Source organism: Etheostoma spectabile, chromosome 17 (assembly GCF_008692095.1).
Source record: "Etheostoma spectabile isolate EspeVRDwgs_2016 chromosome 17, UIUC_Espe_1.0, whole genome shotgun sequence".
In the NCBI taxonomy this organism is placed as follows: Eukaryota; Metazoa; Chordata; class Actinopteri; order Perciformes; family Percidae; genus Etheostoma; species Etheostoma spectabile.
The window spans coordinates 15,788,124-15,811,133 of NC_045749.1; the positions used below are offsets into that span (position 1 = coordinate 15,788,124).

Below are 23,010 nucleotides of genomic sequence, written 5' to 3' on the forward strand. Positions count from 1 at the left end.
GGGAGTTAGCAATTCAGTGCCATTGTGTTGCCACCAGAATCTACCATTTAATACAGCATGAATAGAACATAGCTACATCTAATTTGGCAGCACCACGTACACACACAACTGCAGTTTAAAAATGTGTAGATCACTTAGAAACCTTGTCTGTGCTGCCTTGTTCACCTTTTTCCCCCAGCCAAAACCTATATCATATGTACTACAAGCTGTAGCATCTGAACACGGTGAACTCAGATAAAAGTCCCTGGTCAGCTCCACAGAGATGACAAACATCCAAATATCTGTCACTCGGTGTCTACTTGTCATCGCCTTCCAGTGGGGCTGTCTTTACGGCTGTCACTGTGTGCATCGGCAGATTTTCACACCATGCCATTTATTCCTGAGCAGGTGTTCCTTACTGCACACACAATACATGACAAGTGAGAATAATTGGGAGAGTGGGTTGGATGAGGCATTTTTTTGCCTCCTCGACTCTTTAGAAAAAGTTTATACACAGTTGTGACGTCTCATTATTGATTTAGATGATTCAGGTCCATTTAAATCCAGGCTGATGATTGGAGTGGAGTCTGTTAATTAGGGGAATGGAAAGAAAAAGAAAAGCACTGCTAGTGTTATTTTATGAAAATGTATTTGGGCTCACAACTGATTCTGTTGGCTCATAATAACGGCTCCTGGCGGGACTCGTCACCTTGCTCTGTGGCCCTAACAGGGATTTTCTTCGACACCATGTCAGCCTGCCATAGGACAGGGGAGAGAGATGAATTTAAAATCCTTCCAGTGTGTGCAGAGGAAGCTGGCAGGTGTTGATGGCTGTTCACTCAGCTTGAGAAAAACAACAAAAAAGTTAAACTTTTTTGGTTTTAATCCCCAGAAATATTTAAAAAATAACTACATTTTAAGCTTTTTAAAATGTTAATTTTTCCAGATACCAATGCTGATCAAAATACTGTATGTACTGTGCAGTATCTGTCTTTTTAAACTTAACAGATGGATCACCAAGAGTAACAGCTTGTTAAACCGCATTAACTGAGGTCCAGCGGCTGCGTGTGATTGGCCAACTGCAGCAGGTCATTAACTTGCAGTATGGTAGACCAGCTTTTGTTGAGAAAACCATTGATGTCTTTAGTGATTACTCAGCTGTGTACTCAACAATTTTACCAGAAAGAGATGTAAGTACACCAAGAAAGCAAAAAAGCACATCAAAAAAGACTGAGACCTAATATGTTCTCTAATACTCCTGGTTCTAGTAAGGTAGCTAACAACCCTCTGCAGTGTATCAAAGCATCTATCAGCACTGAGATACTAGCTCAGTTTAGCTAAAAATAGATGCTGGACTTTGGGAAAAAGACAATGATCCCATATCTATTTAGGGTGTTCTGTTAAAGTATCAGGCTTCCTTGTGTTTTGAGAAGATATGGCTGGAAGAAGACAGGCATTTGAGGACTGTCTGAGAAAAACAGTAATTCAGTAAATATCCTATTTTCGGCAGAAATCCACATTTTCACGGTTGTCCCTCGTGATTTTTTTTTTTTTGTGATAAATCTTTTTTAATTTTTTTTATATTCAGAAATTATCAACATACACAAACAATTACAAATAATACACTCAGACATTAGAACAATTCCCAGAGCCAAAAAACACAGAGAAAAGCTTGGAGGGAGGAAGACAAAACAACACATGCAGAAACGGACATACAAACACATACATAACCAGACACACACACACACACACACAGACAGAAACAATACAAGGGATCAAACACATGCGCAGGTTGAGGTCCTCAAGGAGTCAGCGATTTTGCTCCCTCGTGAAAATGAATCTTTGAATCTTTTTAGGTTTATAGCAACAACAAGAACAAATGTTTAAGTGTGAGATAGGACAGCACTATCCTGTGTGTAGGATTATTGCTGTTAATGATTGTTATTGTGGCCAACTAGTATTTATGGAAGGCTGTTTTAGTCAATAATATGGATCAAACTGTTTTTGTTCCATAACTAGGAATGAATATAATATTTCCTTGCCATGATTTTTCTGTCAAAGACACACTTTCAGCTCTCCTAATAATTCAGATTGCATCTCCTAAGGTAGATCTCACCTCACCAGTTTACTGAAAAGGATACTCTGCTTGCAGGCAAACAGAGGCTTGATCCTATATCAGAAATACAGCAACTGTATCTTCTCCCTTTGTTTTCCTCTAAGCTGCCCCACACCCACTAAACCCCTACATCTACCATGCTTTGTTCAAAATGAAAATGGGGCCTGAGAGCAGATACAGTAGTGTGGAATTATATTTTTTAAAATAACGTGAAATCAACCATAGTCCTCCATTATCTATGAAATCTAGGACAAGGTTAATTCCTCTGAGGTTTAAGTAAAGTGTAGTCCTTGTCATAATACAACACATCTTGTACCACATCTTTTAATATATTCCTCTTCTGAGATGAACTTGCTTCAGTGTGGGAATAGGAAATACCGGTTTGAGCTATGATAACATTGAAAGAAAGAGAAGTCAGCAGACATGAATAAGTGAGACGCCACTCAAAGACTTGTTTTGTCTGTGATGTTGAAATCAAGTAGAAAAAGGTGGATAAAGCAAAGAAATGGCACAATAATACACAGGGCTGATGGGGAATAATGTTGGAGAAGTTAAAAAAAGTCAACCATGAAATTGGTTGTTGCATCCTTTAAAACCACTTGATTGATGGTGGCAATTTTAAAGCTTGGCAGTTTCCCATTTCTGTGGATGTATACTGTAAGAAAAATGTACTCTAGGGTTCTCTTAAAGGAAAAAGGGGCCCTCAAACACTTTAACCCAGTTAAATAACAGCTATTGGCAATATACATTCATAGGTCCATTTTGGTGTTTGGAAATGTATTTCCTGTTGATAACTGCTCACACATTAAATTTTGCCATTAAAGCTGTGGACAACTTAATAAGACAATGTTGCTGGCTGTTGTGTTTGCAGTACATGTCCAATTTAAGCATTCCCCAGTTTGAGACTAGATACTGTTAGCTTCAAAGTAAGAGGTAAGTTTAGAATAGGGTATTATTTTTCAGCTTGCAAGTTAACATTCACCATATGTTTCTCTTGTGCCTGTGAAAATTGCTGTAACTGCATTTTCAGGTTATCCTCATCACTATGGCAACTAGCTTAATAAGCTCCAACTCTAATACTAATCTCTCTCTCTGTTGCAACTTTAGATTGTGGTTCACAGACCCTATATATACAGTATGTATATTGATATGTTCAAGCCTCAGCCTAAGCTGTTATCACTTTTACAGGCTATTTCGGATGTACTTTCCTAAAAACAAGAGGCTCGAAGATTAATTTTTTGCTGTTGATGGCAGGCGTTTCTAGCTCAATATAAAATAGCTTTAATGTACCAGTAAAAAGTGGTGTCCAACATTGTTGGAAGGCATCCACTGCTCTAAATCCAACAACACGATAGTCTTTTTTTGAAGTGCCTATAGTGGAACATAGATCTACAGTATAGGGGCTGCTGTTTCACAGGTCACGGTCTTCATCACTTCAGGTTATTTTTATTTTACAGACCCTCGAGTCAAAGAAACTTTTTATTCTTCTGCAAAAATAGAATTGGCTAAATTATTGGCATAGGTAGAAAAAAAGTGTCTGAGGAACATACTGAATGTGTGCCTTGATAAAATAGTACACGAGTATGATTAGAGTCCCTCAGTGGTGTGTATTGTGTTTTTTTAAGTCTGCTGGGAAGCTGTGCTGTGATGTCATGAACCGTCTTCCAACCTTTTTTTGACTTCTGACCCCACTAGAGATTCCCATGTTTCCTCTTCACAGAACAACACTGGAGGCACGGAACACAGATTGACCTCTTTACATTATCCCTATATACAAATACATATTGTTCAAAGCCACTGATCTACAACTTTTATAATACATTCTTTTAGTTTTGGAGACCTTTTGTGACAGCCTATCATCAAAGTAAACATGTTTTCCTTGTTGAAAAATCCGTACAGTACGGTGTCAGCCTTAAGGCTTTTTTCTGTTTAGCTATCAGTGACTTGTTATCACATAATAACGTTCTGCAGCTGTAACGCAGGGCATCGGTGCCACACACCGGCTATGCAGTGGAAGCTCGACCGGAGAGGGCAGCGATCACAGTAATCGCTCTACAGATATTGAGTGTCATCAATATCTTGTCTTGTAATAAAATGTCCAGTGTAATCAGTAACACCGGTATTGTCACTACCGTAGTTTATTAAACGGTTGGAAAATGTCCTCATCGTGGCATATACAGCTCTTGATGACTGAATAAATTAATTACCATAGGAAAGACAGAGCTGAAGAATAAATAATTGGACGTAGTGTTTCAAAAAACCGCTCTAAAAAATGAATAGCTATTGTGCAAGGTGTAAAGAAGGAAAGACTTTTACTGTGAAGCAGCTGCTGGAGGTACAAAGAGGTGTTGGAGTTTGGTATCTCAAACTGAGCCAATAGTGGCGCTATGAGAAAACTGAGAACCGTTTTGAGAGTTCAAATGTTTTATGGCAGTTTATAGTCAGAATGATTGTCTACTCTCCAAGAAAATAGTCAGAAGGCTGGACCCTGTTACATTTTATTGTGCTCATATTTACAACGCTATGAGCTTAAATACTTAGATGAATCGTGTATGCCAGTTGAGATTACACATTTTTTGTTTTTTAATTCATTGTTATATCAGTCACCCATATAATTACAGAATTATGAATCAAAAAAACAATGCTGAATTATGGAAATGTGACATAATTTAGCTGAACTGTGTTAAGATTGCGTTTCTGCATTACAGGGGTGAATGTGTGTGACACCTTTTTAAGAGATTATCAAACTTGTCACATTACACAAGGAGCACATACAGTGACAAAAAACATAGCGGAACAGATCTCAGTGGGACAAAATTGGATTGCATGTTTATGAGAAACTATCTCGTACCTCAGGAAACCTCAGTGAAAACGTTCAAAATACTAACACCTTTTCTAAAAGTCTCTTTAATCAGATTTTAAGACTGCAGAACATCTACATGACGTTGTCATTTCAACAACATTTCACCTAAATGTAGAGTATAAATTCTGCTTCATATTGACATGCAGGACTTAGTCATCTGTTTTCTTGAACTAAAGATAATCTAAGTAGACACAACAAAATGTTTTTCATGATGTGTATCCTTGTCATGGTGAGTCATTCTGAGGAGTAAGGGTCGGTCATAGCATATGTCCCCTGCCTTCAGGCATTGCCTATGTCCCCAGTTCTGAGCTTTTTCCATTTCTTACTAAGGTGATTGCACTATCCCTCTTCTCCCCAAACGCACACATGCTTATATTAGATTATTTAGCCAGAAAGCTGTGCTGTACGAAACGCACAGATGAAGTGAGCTGGTCTCTGACTGTGCTCAGGGGGACTCAGGAAGTCCTGGCAGAGAGGACAGAGATGAAGGTCATCTCACCTCGATTGCACGCCAGCTGTCACACGTGGACAGACAGGAGAATCACCTGAAACCTGAATTGATTTCTTTGAGCGAGAGAGAACAAAATTTCAGATATCAGTTGACCTCCCTTGATGGAATGTGTCACAGGTGGGCCAAAGACGGCACAAGAGAAGAGCATAGACGGACAGCAAATGTCATTTCAGGAAAAGACTGTGCAGGCACTGCCTTTTCAAAAGTGCCATTGTCCAGCGCCCATTACAGAGACTCACGTCACTTTCAACTAAACTTCTGAACTCCGGTACTTTTGTACCACTAATGAGTAGAACATTGTATGGCAATCATTCCCACTGTTTAAAAACACTTTTTTGTATGTGCATCTTACAAAGAAGGTACTGCTGCATTATACATAAGCATCATTTTTTAAATATCTTTTCCCTTATTACAATACAAGTGTGTCTCCTGTTGTTTTTAGCGCACTCCTTCAACCGCTGCTGCGGCTGGCTTGATGATTTATTAACTTGAGGGATTTGATGAAGCTCTCCTACAGAAAACTACTTCATTGAATCTCCTAGCAATGGAAACAATTTCAAGCCAACTTCACAGATAATAAGGGACTTTAGCTGGCAGACTTGATTTTGAAGTAAGGTAATCTCCCAGCAAGCACCCTTATACGTACCTCACTACAATGGAAACGCTCCAAGATGATAGCAAAATGAGGGAGGAGGGGAATGTTTTCGAAACAACTTCAGGTTTTAGAACATATTTTTAAAAGTTGACTAACATGCAGCTCAGAATCCATGGACATAGTTTTACTTACAGTTGCCTCCATGTGTTCCCTTAAATTACAAAAGACAGGAAGTAAGACATACAGTGACACTTGTTGAGGCAGTTCTTTTCTTGCGATTTTAGTAATCTTCTAATGAATCATTTTACATATGAAGGGGTATTTGTTTATTCTCCTATCACAATAATTACACGTTCCCAGTATGGTTTTGACTTTGACATTAAATATAACATCAGAGCATAGAGTTGCAATGACAATTGATTTAGTAGGGAAGCTCATAAAGTAAACAATGAGATCAAATATCTTGGCCACATTTTGATTTTATGAATGATAAAGATGTATGTGTACAAAATGACAGTTGCTTACATGCATGCCATATTAGGATGTTAATGTGTGTGCCAATGTCATTAATAGGATAGCTAGGTGTGTAACAATTATTACATAACTGTCTAATCGCAATTTTTTGTTAGTTTCTTTAATTAACCGCAATAAATTGCTAACATAAGCTCAAGTCCTAGGGTGTGTATGTCTGTTGATGGTAATTGTTGATTTTGTTTAGCTGTGCCAAATTGAAATTATAGAAGTGATTATTGGTCAGACCGTTGAGCTATGCTATGCTAGCAGCAGCTGTCGGTTGTTGGCATAGCAACTCTAAACATCCTGGGCTGTAGCTATCTCAGAGCATACTCGTGTTTGTGGCCCGAAATCCACCTTTTTTTTCCCGGAGGACTATATATTACTGTATGATTGTAAATTTTATATTCATTTAAGAAAATAATAGTGTTTTATGATAATAAAGAGGCGTGGTTGACTTCATATCAGTAGGAGAATCATTTAAGAGTAAAATAGATTAATGAACATGGTACATGATAGGTTGATATGTTAGAATCCATCGCAGTGTTAAATTAAAAGGAGTATAGAGGCCGTGTAGACACTGGTGGAGGTGATGAAGCAATAAAGGAAGAGCCTGAATATCTGGATGTGATGTGATGTGATCTGAAGCGGGGCTTCTGATGATCGAGGAACCCTGGGTGCTGGGAATGATGAGAACTGGAGGTGAATGTCGTGGAGGTTGGATGCAGCGTTTTTGCCTGAAATGACAACTGACAGCAGCAGAGAGTAGAACAGATATAAAGTTTGAATGCAATAACACGGTAGCTCACAGAGATTGTGGCAATATCTGGTTGCTTCAACTGAAAGAGTAAACACCCACGTTCAGTTGATGACAATGCAGTTGATGAGGAGATGGGAGTGAGAGACATGTGAAATCTTCCTGAATGAACTTATGCTGAGCATATAACCAACAGATGTGTCCTGGATTTCATTGAAAACTGTTATTTGTTTGAGAAAGTATACATAAATAAATGTTTTTAAATTTGACTGAAATAGACAATTATATTGTTAATCACAATTATTTCTAAGATAATTAATTATACATCAACATTTGGAATTGGAAAAACTCTAGTGAGCTAGCACATGAATGTCACAGTGCCAATAAACCATATGTAAATGTGTACTGCAGATTGCAACAGATAGAGAATAATATATTTATTTTATTAAAGATGTTTCCAGAAGCAGAACATTATATTTTTTATACTTTACTTTTGACGTTTGTCAATTTTATGATGAGATTTTATGATTTTATGATGAGGTGATATTTTGTGACACAGTATGTGTAAGCACTACAAGGTTGTACTGCATGTATATGTCATTTGTATTGTATATGATAAGAATTGTATAAGATAAATGGAGTTTGAGCTTTTATTTTTAACTAATGTATAAGTGGGGAATAAAATTAGACAGTCCACACTAGTTTCCCATAGAGCCAATACACTGTAGTTTTGTCACAGTTTATGACATCATTAAATTGTACATGTTATCATAATTAATGTATCAAATGGTGCTCTTATGAGGCTGAAATTTCATTTTCTGCAACCCCATTGTACAGCAGTGCTCGTACAGTATACTGCCTCAAGGATTGTTAAGAATTCACTACGCTCTAAAAATGATGTCAGTGTAATTGCATATACACATAATTGCAGGTGCATAGATGGATTACGGCATCATGTACAGTTGTTTTAACCACATGCTGTAAGGGGAAAAAGATTCTTCTAATTATTCCATTACGTCTGTAATTTCATTAACTAAGCTTTGCTAAAAAAGGAGCAGCAGAAAACTGTCATAAGTAATTAAAAGATAAGGTGAATAGTACAGTCTGTTCGCCCTAGCTACATTAAGACATTTAACTTCTACAGTGAGAGCATAATATCTCTCAACACACCACACACACGTCACACACATGCAAAAAAAAACACACTGAAGGGATGACAGAGGTGCTCTCCCACCTGCCAACATATCCCTCAGACGTGCACTGGAGGGAGATGTGTTGCAGTACCCGTGGCGTCGGACGGGTGAGATATGAAATGTGACGGGTGCACAATGGTTGTCAACATGAATGACTCATAAACAAGAAAAACATAACAGCCTACACCGTGGTGTTCATTTTTGTAGCTATTGGAGAGGAGGTTCGGCACCATCCTAAATACCACTTCTCACTTCCTTTATTGTTTTTGTTTTGTCCTTACGTGGGCATGGGAAATATGCTCGCTTCAGTGAACCATTCCAAGCGTGTGGATCTTTTTAACTCACTGTTTCTGTTTTGCACTTGGTTTGTTTGAGCCTCTAGCAGATAGTAAACAACATATCATATCCTTTTAAAAAAAACATAAACACAAAAAGATTTATTTATCAATGGATTTCTTATTAATGGGACCACTGTTATAAGGAGGTTCTAACTACGTTTTATTGGAATTTTACAACCTAAGTTATCAATAAGGGAATTTTGTTCAATAATATGAAGCATTTAACACATATTTGTTCAGACATGGTTTTCTTGACGTGATTAAAAGAATAAACGATGTTCCTCGGTGCTATTAATAATTTCCGAAATCTTGTCTGCAGAGACTATTTTGCGGATTTAAAGCTAGTAAAACAAGTATCACTATGGTTGTATAATGAGTGCAGATGGGAAGGTTTAATGAGAAACTGACACCCCGAGTAGTGCGGCAGCTACTCCACCCTCCAGCTGCAAGGATGAGAAGCATAAAAAAAAAGAGCAGATTAGAGGAGAATGGTGGATCAACTTCATCAGTTAATTAAACTCTATTGCAGCTTGATGAACAATTAATCAAGGCAGCGTGCAGAGTGTCAGGCAGGACTGAGTTCGTTGGGTGCGGTATGTGTGCACTGTACAGTATGTTCCCAGGGGGGCAGCCCTGGGGGGATCAGCACTTACCAAGTGAGCAGCCCTAAAATTGTACTGGGTGTAATGGGCTGGGATTATTTAAGCATCTATCAATCACTCTGTGACATAAGCCTGCACCCTATTAGAGCTCCAGGATTAGGCTCTTCTCAGTGCTGAACTAACCGATAAACTACTTAGTAGATCTAATTTCAGGAAATGCTAAAATGTATTGGATTAATATTTAGAAAAATAGTTGATAGTTAACAAAGTTATTCATATTATTCTGGGAGAAACATGATCTCAAAGCATGTCAATTTTTTTGTTTTCTCAACCTGACAGTAGCTCTTATCTTTCATCAGATATATGACTCCGTAAATCTGATGGTTTGAGTTGTGTCCTTTGTCTCCCCCACCCCCCCTTTCATCTACCTCTTCATCTCTTTCAAGACTGTGAAAGTAGAGAGGTGAGAAGTAGGTTTTTTTTATGCTATGGAAATTTGAGTTGGCAGTTTGTGACTAAATGCAGTAAATTTATTAACGAGACCATGGGGAACATTAAAAGTCAATTGAAGGAGGCTATTAAAAGCAGGATTTTAATTGGGTTAGTCCCTCTTCTGTCTTTTTTTTCCAAGCGCAATGGCACTTAAAAGTTCTGAATTAATGTGTTCACTGTGTGGTAGTCCTTGAAAGAAAGTTCCCAATTTGACTATCAGATTCAAGTCTCATGTTATATTCACGGTATATGCAAGGACTTGAAATTTAGAAATTGAAAATTTGCCATGGTGTGAGGTCTGACGATGGCGGATGCTCACGGTGTCTCTTGCTGCATTTAGTCCTGCCAAGGAGCTGCTGTCTCTCTGGATCTTGCTGAGGGCTTTCAAGAGGGGCAAATCTCTTAAAATGGCACAGATTACAGCCAACACAAGATTTTACTACAACCCCAGTGTCTACAGATCATCTTCTTGCCTCAGTTAATTATGTTAGTACTGTATCTTTAATGCATCAGATTATATAATCTGTTGAAATAGCATTACTGTACAAAGCATACAATTGTCCTAGTTTTGGTAATGTGGTGTGACATATTACAAATGGTTTTAATTGCACTTTAGTTTCTGTCTCTTGGGGCGTGCTCGACTCATTCTGCAATTTAAGAGAACTGGACTGTGTGTGTTTGTGTGTTTGTGTGTGTGTGTGTGTGTGTGTGTGTGTGTGTGTGTGTGTGTGTGTTGGGGGGGCTTTGAAAAGAGTCGTTGTGTGCATATGGAAGAGTCAGAGGGAGATGTAGTGTAGTATTGGCTGTGCTGACTGGATAATGACATGCAGAGTGCTGCGCTGCTACAGTAGGTTGAGCCTCCAACCAGATGCTGCTATTACTGCAGCTCATAAGCAGGGAGAGAGGCTGCACCACCATTTGCGCTCATCTTAGCTGCATTAAGCAGTAGGATTCAGAGACTTTGATCATTTACTGTTAAAGAAGCTTATTAGAAGATAACCACACCATGTGGATCTGAGGAGACTGAGGCTAAACTGGGTTCAAACTGCCTTTAAAATATTATCTTACAGTAATGTCCGTGCTTATGTTTTTATGCTCTCAGTGTAATGATGTCCATATTCACTGTAGTTTATTGATTCAGTCTCACACAAACTGCTCAGATTCAGTAATATCCCCTTTGCAAGCGTTGAGGCTACGTTAGTGAGTGAGTGAGTGAGTGAGTGAGTGAGTGAGTGAGTGAGTGAGTGGAAAAATTATTGCGCGTTTAAAGAACCAGATGGGCTCGGGGGGATACTCGTACCCACTAATTATATAATTTATTGAACTGTCATGAAAACAATTAAGGACAAAATGCACAGTGTGCCTTTTTGTGCTGTTAACATGTTCAAGTTTTTAAGAAGAGCAATGGCACATTTAAGAACAACACATATGGTCAGTTTGGCTGTCATTCTATAGAAATAATCCATACAGTAGTCTGCATAATGATCATCCTATCAGATTGTATGTGCACTTTGAAGAATATCTCAAAATGGAAAAAAAGTGATAAGAAACATTCCTCAAGGAGAGCATATGCTACTATATATGATACTCTAGGGTAGGGATGTAACTATGAAAATGTAACTTCACAGTTATAGTGACCAAAATTATCACGGTTTTCTGTATTATCACAGTATTTTTAAAAGTGTGTTTGATATGTTCAGAAAGCAGTGATAGGCCTACACAAGCTGAAAGTGTTTCAAAAAGTTTAAAAGCATTTATTATATTACAAAAATATAGGCAATAGGCTTGTAAAAACTATTGAAAACTGGCTACTGAAACACTAGCCCACTTAAGCCGGTGTCCAGTAAGAACTTGAACCGGAGAAGTCTTACTTTGAGATCCAGGAAGATTTATTTAAAACTGTAACATGAAGTTAACTATGAATTTGTATTTGACGTTACATGTGACGTTGGATGTTTTTCTGAAATACAAGCAAATAATAATTTGACATCCTATGAACATTATTTACCAAAACTAAATAGTATAGCTACCAGGATATAACAATGCTAATATAACAAGAAACAATACCGGGAATTTCTTTTTAATAATTAACATAAATGTAACACACATATATATTTATTTATTTATTATCACCTTGCTGTGTTGTTGTGTGTTTATTACTGCAAAATAAATGTCACGTCGTAACTCGGGCTAAACTTCCACATCGTAGCAGCATTGAAGATAACGAGGCAGTAAAACCCATGACAGTGTAGCAAGCTACAGAATGGTTTTACCTTACGTTCTGGTCTACCCACATTACTTCAACAAAAAAGGAAAGAAAAGAAAAAGATACAGAAAAAAGTCAGCTGCTACATTCTGTCACCCTCTCCTGTCTGAGCGCAGTGTGCGGTTACTTCTGAAGCCTCCGATGAAGGTGGGAAGGATTAAACACAGGATTTCCACACCGTGGTAATCCACCACGATAATAAGCAAATTTTAAATGAAAAGGATAATTTTTACTGTCAACATTTCTACCGTGGCTTACCGTTACAACGGTAATCGTTACATCCCTACTCTAGGGCTTGACAGGTGTAAATACCATTGGGCCACATCAACGCCACACAGAGAAAAACTAATGACGTAATGTACAATTTCTTCATGTTTTCTCTTTTCATCATGATTCTATGTAGTCTTTTAAAGAGTAAAGACATGCCAAATTTAAAGGGTTTTAAACTTAAACTAAAAATTAAAATTGTTAATTTTTGCCAAACACTAAGTGCAGTATGTTCATAAGCTGTTGGATGTCAGTGTTTCCCTTGTTTAAAATGGGCTCCAGGCAAAAACGCAATAACCATTTGGCTCCTTTCTTAAAGCTGACTGCCAACAATGAAAAGTGCAGTCTAGCTAATGCAGAATAAATTCTCTATACAAGCTGAGTTTATGAAAATAGTTTGTATAATGCAATCATAGTTTTTCAATTTAAGTCATTTATGCAGTTATATTGTAATAGGTCACCATTGCCCTTTATAGTCTGACTTAAGTGACTTATCTTCCCAGAATTACTGTGCATTGAAATATATATTTTGTCATTAACACAAGCAAAACAAGGTGTTTCAAAAATAGATTTTTGCTCTCTATGTAATAAATAGATATTATGAATGGGTATGGACCTATTTGAGACTGTATGACGCTGCAGTAAGGACTGAGTCTAAGTACATGGGGTGCACGCTCAACCAGGTGAGCTAACAGGGCGCTCCAGAGGTGATACTTGATATGACACATTAACATTTCTGGACATTGTTTTACTTTACAACTTTATTAAGATGGTACCTGCTAGTGACTAATGACGGGCTCAAGAAATAACCTCTACTATCCCCAAAAAACTTAGAAAACCCTCCCGTCAGCTACCCCTTATCAACACTGGGTATTTCATAACCTTAGTGTTTATTGTCACTGAAAGCTCTTTTTTCTGTGTTCTTCTCTTTTCAGGAAAAAGGAAACATTGCCGTTGTATTTAATGTTGGAACCGATGACATTAATATTGAGGAGACATCAAAGTTTGTAAATGACGGAAAGTACCATATAGTGAAGTTTACGAGGAGTGGGGGTAATGCCACTCTGCAGGTGGATGATCTGCCTGTCATTGAGCGCTACCCCACAGGTGAGTCACCCACTTTGCCTTTAATTACATCTGATACTGCTGAAAGGCGCTAAAATGACCAAGAGAGTCCCACGCTCACTAGTAAAGCCTTATATGTTAGGATGTTGTTATGTTGACTTGGCATGTGCTTTAATTGCTTTTTAATTTTTCTGTTGTCCAGCAGTCCAGCAGTTGTTACGGATAATACAAGTGTTGTTGAGTTTTTTTTAACAACCCAGGTCCATGTAAATGGGTTACACTGAACCATTCCCATAGACAAAAATATAAACTGTATAAAAGGGCAACCACCCACCCTGTCTGCATGTCTGTATTATAGTCCCCATATACATAAATAATCCCCATACAGTGTTTGTTCACAGTCAAGTCAAATCAATAGACAAATTACCACTTTTACTGTGGCAAGTAATTGTGTGCCAGTTCGATATTTATGTCTCTGCCAATAAAAAAGATTGAGTGAATTTAGGCAGCAGGGTAGACCAACCTGTTATAACACAGGGAAACTAAATGAATACCTGAAGTAATCTGTTGCTTACTTAGAATTAGATACAGATGTAACAGATGATCAGCTACATTTAACCATAACAATGCACTTATACATTATTTTCACAGGATACACCACAATTACTCATTTATATTAATTTTCTTTGTCATTAGTATTACTACTAATAATAATCATTTTCATTTGTGTAGCACTTTCCATAAACAGTTAACATGACTGTGGAAACTAAATTTCCTTCTAACTGGCCTGTGTAATCAGTATTTAGTAATTGAAAAAGTCTAATATATGTAATAGGTTCCACATTATATGGCTGGAATAATTTTACTGGCACTTTTTTATAGTGTAGTGGTAAATTCTAACGTCCATTGATTAAACTTTGTCTCTGGAAAGAGAAGGTTCACATTAGGGAAAGTCTGTGTCATGTGTCGACGAAAATAAGAAGCAATCGACTGTTGGAAATAAACAACTCAGCAACACTGGTATGATTCTGTAGAATGTCAAGATGTTAGCGGTATGATGGCTCTAAAAAATAATTTAAATAACACTGCTTGTTTTGTTGAAACGGTTAACTTTTTAACTGCTCAAAGGCTTTGACAAAACCTATAGAGTATTAAAGGAGTGTAATATAAAATTACTGCACAAACAAGTTTACCATTTACTCCACAAAAGGAAAAACTGATAGCCTGACGTCAAAAATCTCAGAGGTCCCAGATTCTCAGAATATGTCAGAATATGAGTCTGATACTGCTCCATTGGGCTGTGATTATGGGGCGTGTTTCATCCGAAAATGCCTCTGCACTCAATTGGGTAGACCTACAACCAATCGGAGCTACGGAGTATGTGACGTATGTTGAGCAACGCATAGTTGTCAGCATAACTCAACTGTTAGCTACCGCTGATTTTATTAGCTTTATCCATTATTGCTGCTGAAGGACCTCAAGAGAACTGTCATTTGAGCATGTGCAGTGCAAGGCAACATGGGCGGGTGCAGTCCCACGGATGTGCTCGCGTTCAGCTTTATGTGACTGTTGATTATCTGTCTATCATTGTATGAAGCTCGCCTTGACAATGTGATGGGTCCTAACAGCTCTTGTACGGATCAAGTCCAGACTGAACTTCCCAACCTCAAATGTTGTGGGCGGGGCATACAGGCTAAAAAACTGCAGCCCTAAATCGAAAACATCTGTTAGATTATGAGCATGCATAACATGACTGGGCAGAAGGACAAACGGAAGACAAATCCAACCTGTCTCTCCCCTTTGCATAATGTTTGGTGACCTTTTTAGCTATGACCAGTGCATTCATCCAAATGAAAGAGGTTTTTATTACTGGGACTCAATCCTCGTTGCTTGCCTCAGGTGAAAAAGGAAGCTAATGGCTTTTGACGTGTTCCGGACATGGCAGAATGCACAGCAGGGTTAAATGCCTGGATGCTACAATCTTAATCTTCAAACAGTCCCCAAGACGCCTACGATACATACAGATGGGTGGTTCCTAAACTGGATGAAGTTGGTTAAAACAACTGTTTTTAATACACAAAGATGCAACACTAAAGATGAGGGATATAGGTATCACTTTGTGAAGGTTTTAATACTGCGGAGGGAAACACGATAGGGTTGGCTTCAGCTAAATATAAAATTAGCCACTTGGTAAAACACTGTCATCAGCTCAATTACATACAGTATCTTAGAAAATTAATATTGTATTGGACAATTTCATGCCTGGCAATGAAAAACAGAGCACAGTATATTTATTATTGGTTGTTAAGTTGTTGTCAGGGAACAAAATCTCTATAATCTGAATATTTAGTCAAAATTTAGGGAAATTTAGAAAGTGAAATAATAATGTTAGATGCGTTCCTCTTAAATGTGCTGAGTTATGAATGCTGCAGGGGAGAAGTGACCAATCTCATCCCCACCAATCATGCATCACTGACATTGCCAAGTCCAGCTACCTTATTAGGCTCGTTGCAGACTAATTACACACAATCACAATAACTGCACAGTTCCTCCCTTCACCCCCAGCACACAAAGCCATTATTCTCTCAGCTTGCCTGTAGTTTGATTAGTATCCATGTATGCCTCTAACGCACTCATAATAGCAGCCCTCAGCCACTCTTGGGCCACTCACAGAACAACAGTGATTATAATAAGAGTAGACAGCAAAGATAAAAATGATGGCTTGAGAGTGAGAATGACAGAGAGTAGGGGATTATATGGGAGGGAGCGATCATTCTCAAAGCAAGGAAATAATTGCTTCACCAGGGCCTATATTTCTGCCCTCATAATCTCATTAAAAAGTCTCGTACTGCATACTTATGGGCCATTAAAAGTCTTTAACACAATTATTAGAATCTAAAAATGCAAAAAGAACACACAGACACATAGAAGCCTTCTATTTGTTGTAGTTTGGTTCTTTTTCCTTTATTCTTGCCCCGCTTTCATTCTGTGGCACATACAAAAGGCTGGGCAGCAGCGAAAAATCAGCCCCTTCTCCCGAGTCTTGTCCATGGAAGTAATACCATCACAATGGCGCTGCCAGGCCTGCAGGGCATGACGCAGTATCCTACCGGATCTTAACACTCGCTGCACACAAAGATAATGGACAAGTCTCTGGCCTTATTCTTTTACTATAATCAGAGCGTGGTGCACTTACAGAGCTCTCCCTCCACTCCCCTTAGCGCTCAGTTCCCTCTTTTTCTGTCCTTTTTACCTCGATCTTTCCACCCCTGCCCCCTCTGTGGATCTCAACCTCTGTCCTGTTTTTCCACCTAGCAGTGTGGAGTCTGATTTGTGGGATATTAGGGGAGGGGGGATTGCCTTATCCAACAAAGCTCCTTCCTATCTGCTCTGGTTTCCTCTCTGTTCTATTCATGAGCCTATTCAGCCCATTGTGCAAGCAGTCATTACTGAGCATGCTTAAAAAATGGTGCAATGGCTGCCACAGCCAGAGAAGAAAAAAGGGAGAAGAATAATGACAAAAAAATAAAAGTGAGATTTGTGTAGGTTCCTCCTTTTTAATTCTGCTGGCTCCATGAACAGAGGAAGAATTTGCATATTTGGTCATTTAATGTGGCGAGTGTCCAAGGGCTTGTAATGATATAAAGCTCCCACCTTATCTGACCACTTTATTAATAAAAAGAAAACAAGTGAGTGAGGGCAAAGCGGGTCAGTTGGGACGGCTCAGCTGAATCGCTGCTGCCTGGCGGAGGAGATAAGCCAGGCTGTCCCATACCAAACCAAATCACCACTGAGCAGCAGTCACAGGCTTTGCTCGCAGGCAGGATGAATGGGTTTTGCTGCTGCATCGAAGCCCAGGGGATAGCATTGTTTAACACTCCGGTGTCCCATAGTGGGGATCAATACACGATCAGACCTTGATTATATACACACTTAATTAACCTCAGTGTAAGGATAGACTTGGTGTGCCACGGGGTGCAGATCCAAAAGGATAAAGTGCTGCTGTCTTTGAAAATTGAGCATGTTTTTGCACAAAAGTAAAGGATTTTGGCACAGCGTTAGTGAGGATAAATGTGTGTGTGTGTGTGTTTACTGGATGCATGTGCCTTCCAATTTGACACTGTCTTTCTAGTAGTTTCCTTACACTCTTCATCAACACATCAAAACGAGTGTTGCTCGTCTTCAGTCTAAACGTACAGTATGTGTCCTCATCGTCCTCCCAACAGCTGTAAGCTAACTGTTCTCCAGAGCCCAGTTTGATGCTGACCTCTCCTCAGATAAAGTGTCTCAGTAGCATAAAACGGAGAGGTGACATAACTAACACCCCGTGACTGACAAATGGAGGTGACAGAAATTAACGAAGCCCATGAATGCTCCATGACAACAGCAATTCATGGATTATTCATTAATTTAACACATTCAAATTGAAAGGAAGTACAGCTGTGTGTGAGCGCTTGCTTGTTTGTTTATTTTTGTGTGTAATACTTCCATCATGCACAGTGCTTATAAGAATTAGGTGGTGGAGAGCTTTTTGCATCAGGTAAAAATACAGTGTGTGTTCAACAGCAGGCGGTAGGGTAGACGTTAAGCTGGAAGCAACTGGAGACTGGTGTGCTTCGCATCCACCTACCTAGGGGAAGCTTAGTGATTTTGTAGCTACAGAATTAATTAAATATATTGTTCAGTAATTCTTAGTTACGGTATGACAACTCTAAGCAACCATACAATCTTTTTAAAGGTCCCAAGGCATGAACATTTCACTTTACGAGGTTTTTTAACATTAATATTCGTCCCCCTGCCCACCTATGGTCCCCCTAGTGGCTAGAAATGGCGATAGGTATAAACCGAGCCCTGAGTATCTTGCTCTGCCTTTGAGAAAATAAAAGCTTGGATGGGCCGTTACCTCCCCTTTCTCTGCTTTGCCCGCCCAGAGAATTTGGCCCACCCATGAGAAAGAGAGAGACATCATGGCTATCAAACTAGCAAAGTTACAGACACAGAAATGGCAGGCCCTAAGCAAAGCTCATTGTGGGACTGGCTCTAGTGGCTGTAATTCTGCACCAAGGCTGAATTTTGGGAAAGAGACTTCAGATACAGTAGTAGGGAACCACTAAGGTCTATATAAAAGCATCCAAACAGCACCATGTCATGAAAAAATATATATATATATATATATATATATATATATATATATATGTCTGGTTATATTCTATATTGTTGTTTTTGTTAACAAATCCCATGAAACTACCAAAAACAAAAATGCATTGTTACTGCTGACATTTGCTAAAAACCACAGTGGCCAGCTTTTTGATGAAATCTTTAAGCCTTTTCTAATTGTAACCCATTCCGGTCTTTTCATGAGATTTGTTCACAATTTCAACAAATGTCCTTCATCAGTCCATCATGAATCAGCATAAGCATGAATACACAGAATGCAAGTTTACATGTAAACTTGTGATCAATTTCTTTTTTGTGATCCATTTTTTTTTAAATTTCATTTAAACAAAAGTGCAAAACATTGGTCCACCAAAAAAACAGAAAAGTACACTACACACACCGAGGAAGGCACAGTGCACCTTTTCCACAATCCTTCCTTGCAATCAAATGTTTCACTTCAAAACCAAGAGAGGAAATACAGGAAAGAGGGATACACAACAAAACCACAAAAACAAGAACGATGTCTGCAGCTCACAAACAAGACACACAGAAACTGACAGACAAACACACAAGCAAATAAGAGGCATTGACAGGAAGACCGGCATAAGACAAAAGGGACCAAATACACACACAGACAGAAGCGAGAAGGCTGTGGCACAAATCTACAGCCTTGATTTCATGGATTCAGCAATGTTGAGCCAAGTGTCAAAAGTATCTCCTGGGGCTCCATTTATGCGAGTAATGGAGAGCTCCATATATACGACATCCAAAAAGGAAAGGGTCCTAGTACAAATAGACAAGTCATGAGGGGGTTTCCAACTGGTTGCAATCATCGCCTTGGCCGCTGTAAGTCCAGCAAAAAAGTTTTTGAGTTTTACGTAAAATTAAAAAACGCTGATGGGCTGATCGATCATTCAGAATCAAAACATTGACAGTAACAGGTACAGTATCATTAATCAGGGCAGATATTTTAGATGCAATATTGTTACAATACTGACCAACAGGAGAGCAATCCCAAGATATGTACCTTGAGCTTTTAGTGGGCAGAAAGTGCATGAAGGGCTGTTAATTATTTGGTGCATTTTCACAGGGGTGAGATATGTCCTATGAATGAAATTGTAGTGAATCAGCTGATGGTCTGAACTGAAGAACTGATAAAACCTCAGTAACATAACACAGGTCTTTGGCTGCATAGTAAATTACTTCTGGATAGGATGGATGGACAGAGCCCTCTATGCCTTGAGTGCTGATCTTAATTGAAGGTAAAAGAAAAAAGAAGAACATGGTAGCTTGAATGCATTTTGTAAGTCAAAAAAGTGTAACAAGCCAACCTTGCTAAAAATGTCTTTTAGACAATGACCCCCCCTCTGTTCCTACTGTAGAGCTGTTATTGGCTTCTTACCAATCAGGAGTGCTGTATTGTTGAATAATAGAGAAAATGTGTGCCCGTTACAAGCTAGATGGCGAGACATTTTAGGCAATCTCACTGTTTATTAGAGATATTGGCAAAAAGAACGTCATGGATTGAACAAGGCTCGGTCATAGCATTTTCTAAGGTACGCCAGTAAACAGACATATCTGGGTCAAACCAGGTAAGGACGGATCTCAACACAAAGCTACCATTCTCTTTCCGCCTTTGTAGAGTAAACATCTTAGGTCTTGGCCATTTTCCTTTCCAGATAAATTTAGACACAGCTGATTGTAATTTACGCCAGTAGCCAGCAAGAGGGGAAAGAGGTAGCATAGAAGTCCCAAAATCAATCCTTGGTAAAACTTTCCTTTTAACCACAGAGATACAGGCTTGCATAAACATGGGGAGACCCATCCATTTCAGTAAGAAACAGAGGGGTTTTCTAAAAAAATAAAATAAAATAAAAAACATTGTCCGCAAATACTGAGAGGTGAGACTGTGTATTATAAATGCATATTGGTGACACCATAATCAATTGGAGAATAGCTTGAGCCAGAGGCTCTAAAGAGAGGACAAATAGTGCATCCCTAAAAAATTTGCCCTTCTCAATAGAAAAATGAATCATGTCAAAAAGGAATGGGCCCAGATGTCACCAAAAAGTTTCATATAATGCAGGGGGGGATCCCATCAAAGCCTGGTGATTTTACCTTTAGCATATTCTGTCAATCTTAGTTCTTTAAGGTGAAAGTGATCAATTTTTCTAAGTCAGCTGATTCCCCTGCTGATAATTGAGGCAAGTCAAGCTGATTCAACCATCTGTGACAGTGGGTTTTATCCAAAGTAACCTCTGATTCATAAAAATTGGAATAAAATGCCTGAAAGGATTTATTTATTTCCACGAGGGTCCGTTCTAATATTACCATCTGAAGATTTAATAGCTGGAGTATCTGCAGAATGGTCACTGGACCATAATCTCATGGCAAGTAGATGACCAGGTCTTGCAACCTGAAAGTAATAGTGCTGTCTATGAATTAGAAATTCAAGTTTCTGTTTCAGAATGTTGTTTATTTCTTTCTTGAATAGTGATTGTTCTAAAGCTATTTGGTCAGTAAAATTAGTTTGCAAACAATGAGTCTAATCTGGTGAAGTTAGATTCAATGTTTTGTAGTTGAAGTTATCTAGCTTTGTGTGCATTAGAGCAGAATATTAGGGTATTGCTCTTAATAAAACCTGTTATCGCATCCCACAATATCATGGGGACTTCTACAGAGCCAACATTAATGTCTGAAAATATCTTGAATTCTGCTATAAACTGAGTGATATAGGATTCATATTTCTGTAAAAAAGTATTAAAACGCCATCTAGCAGAACATTAAGGCAGACGGTCTAGGGTGGTGACGCAGAGGACCCCTTTATGGTCAGACGATGCCATTGGAAGTAACACCGCTTTATCAATTGAATGAAATAATTGACGGGATGCAAAAAGAAAATCTACCCTGGAAAAAGATTTGTCTACCTGAGAAAAAGGAATAATCCTTACAGGTGGGATTAACTGCAGTCCAAATATCTATAAGCCCCAACATGCTGGCCCATGATTTAAAAGCATTTGTGGCTTGAGCCTGAACCCCAGTGACCTTTGCATTATAGCGATCAATATTTGGGTCCCACACAGTATTGAAGTCCGCACCAACAACAAAAGAACAGTCCATTTACTCCAGTATTTGATTGGTGAGTGTACCATAGAAATTGCCATCAAAAACATTAGGCGCGTGAGCTGACACAAGGGCAGTTTTCCTAAAACTGTACTCTATTGGAGAAATCACAATTCTGCCTGTATTGTCTGACCAAGAGGACAAAACTTTAAGCAGAAGATTCCGTTTGACAATAATGGCCACTCTTTTTGTTTTTTAGCTTGCTGAGTAGGATGGAATTGTTCGATAGAATCTGTTGGCTGAGCGGCCGATATCAGTCTGTATCAGTCAAATGCCTCTCCTTCCATAATGCAATGTCAACATTTCTCTTTTTAAGTAGGTCTAGGGTGCTGGCTCGCTTGTGAGGTGCATTCAGACCACCACAGTTCCAAACTAAAAATGTAAGATCACCCATTATCAAAAATGCAAAACACAGTTTCTTCATATCAAAAATCAACGCAATAAATCTAGGACACATCAAGAGATTAAGACAAACCAAGAGTCTGTGTTCATCAGGCAGTTGTTTTTGTCCTGATCTTCTTCCACGGTGTTCTCCGCGATGGAATGCAAGTAGCTTGCGGTTTCCTCTGCATCAAGAGGATGGGGCGCAGCCCCCCCCCCCCACATTATCTTCAGCATCCTTAGCGGAGGTAAAAGCGCTGTGCTGGGAGCCTTCCTTGATCTTCAGTGTTGCCGGGTAGAGGAAAAAATCCAGTCCCTTGACTTGTGCTGAATCCATGGTTTGTTAGAAAGCTTGGCGCCGCTTGACCGTAAAGTTGCTGTAGTCCAGGAAAAAGCAAATGTTTCGGTCCCCGACAACGGGCAGAGATTTCCGTGCAGCCTGTAGGATCGCCTGCCTGTCTGTGTAGCAAAAAACTTAGAGAATCAGCGTGCGATTAGTAAAGGTGTTCTTCTTTGGGCTATTGCTTTAAATTCGGTGGGCTCTCACAATCTTGATCTGAGCATCTGCCAATTTCGGGAACCACTTAGGCAGGGCACGCAATAGATATTGAATAGTATTAGCACCTTTTAACTTCTCTTTTAGCCCAATGATGCAGATGTTGCATGTTTGGTTTCTGTCCTCCATATCTGCTTACGTCACTTCCAGCTTTTGAAAAGCATGGTGATGGCTATCAATACTTTTCTTCTTTCTACGGTAGTTTTTAGATTGTCCACATCAGATCTGATAGAGCC

At 38.9% G+C, this 23,010-nt stretch overlaps 1 protein-coding gene across 41 annotated transcripts in view; it reads left to right on the forward strand.

Annotated features, from left to right (window-relative positions):
* Positions 1 to 23,010, forward strand: part of LOC116704888 (neurexin-1a) — a 261,617-nt gene that overhangs the window by 201,034 nt on the left and 37,573 nt on the right. For all 41 annotated transcript variants that reach the window (XM_032540597.1, XM_032540598.1, XM_032540595.1 and 38 more), the window contains one exon: positions 13,428 to 13,599. In XM_032540597.1, coding sequence (XP_032396488.1) covers positions 13,428 to 13,599 — 172 coding nt within the window. The remainder of the gene's footprint in view (positions 1 to 13,427; positions 13,600 to 23,010) is intronic.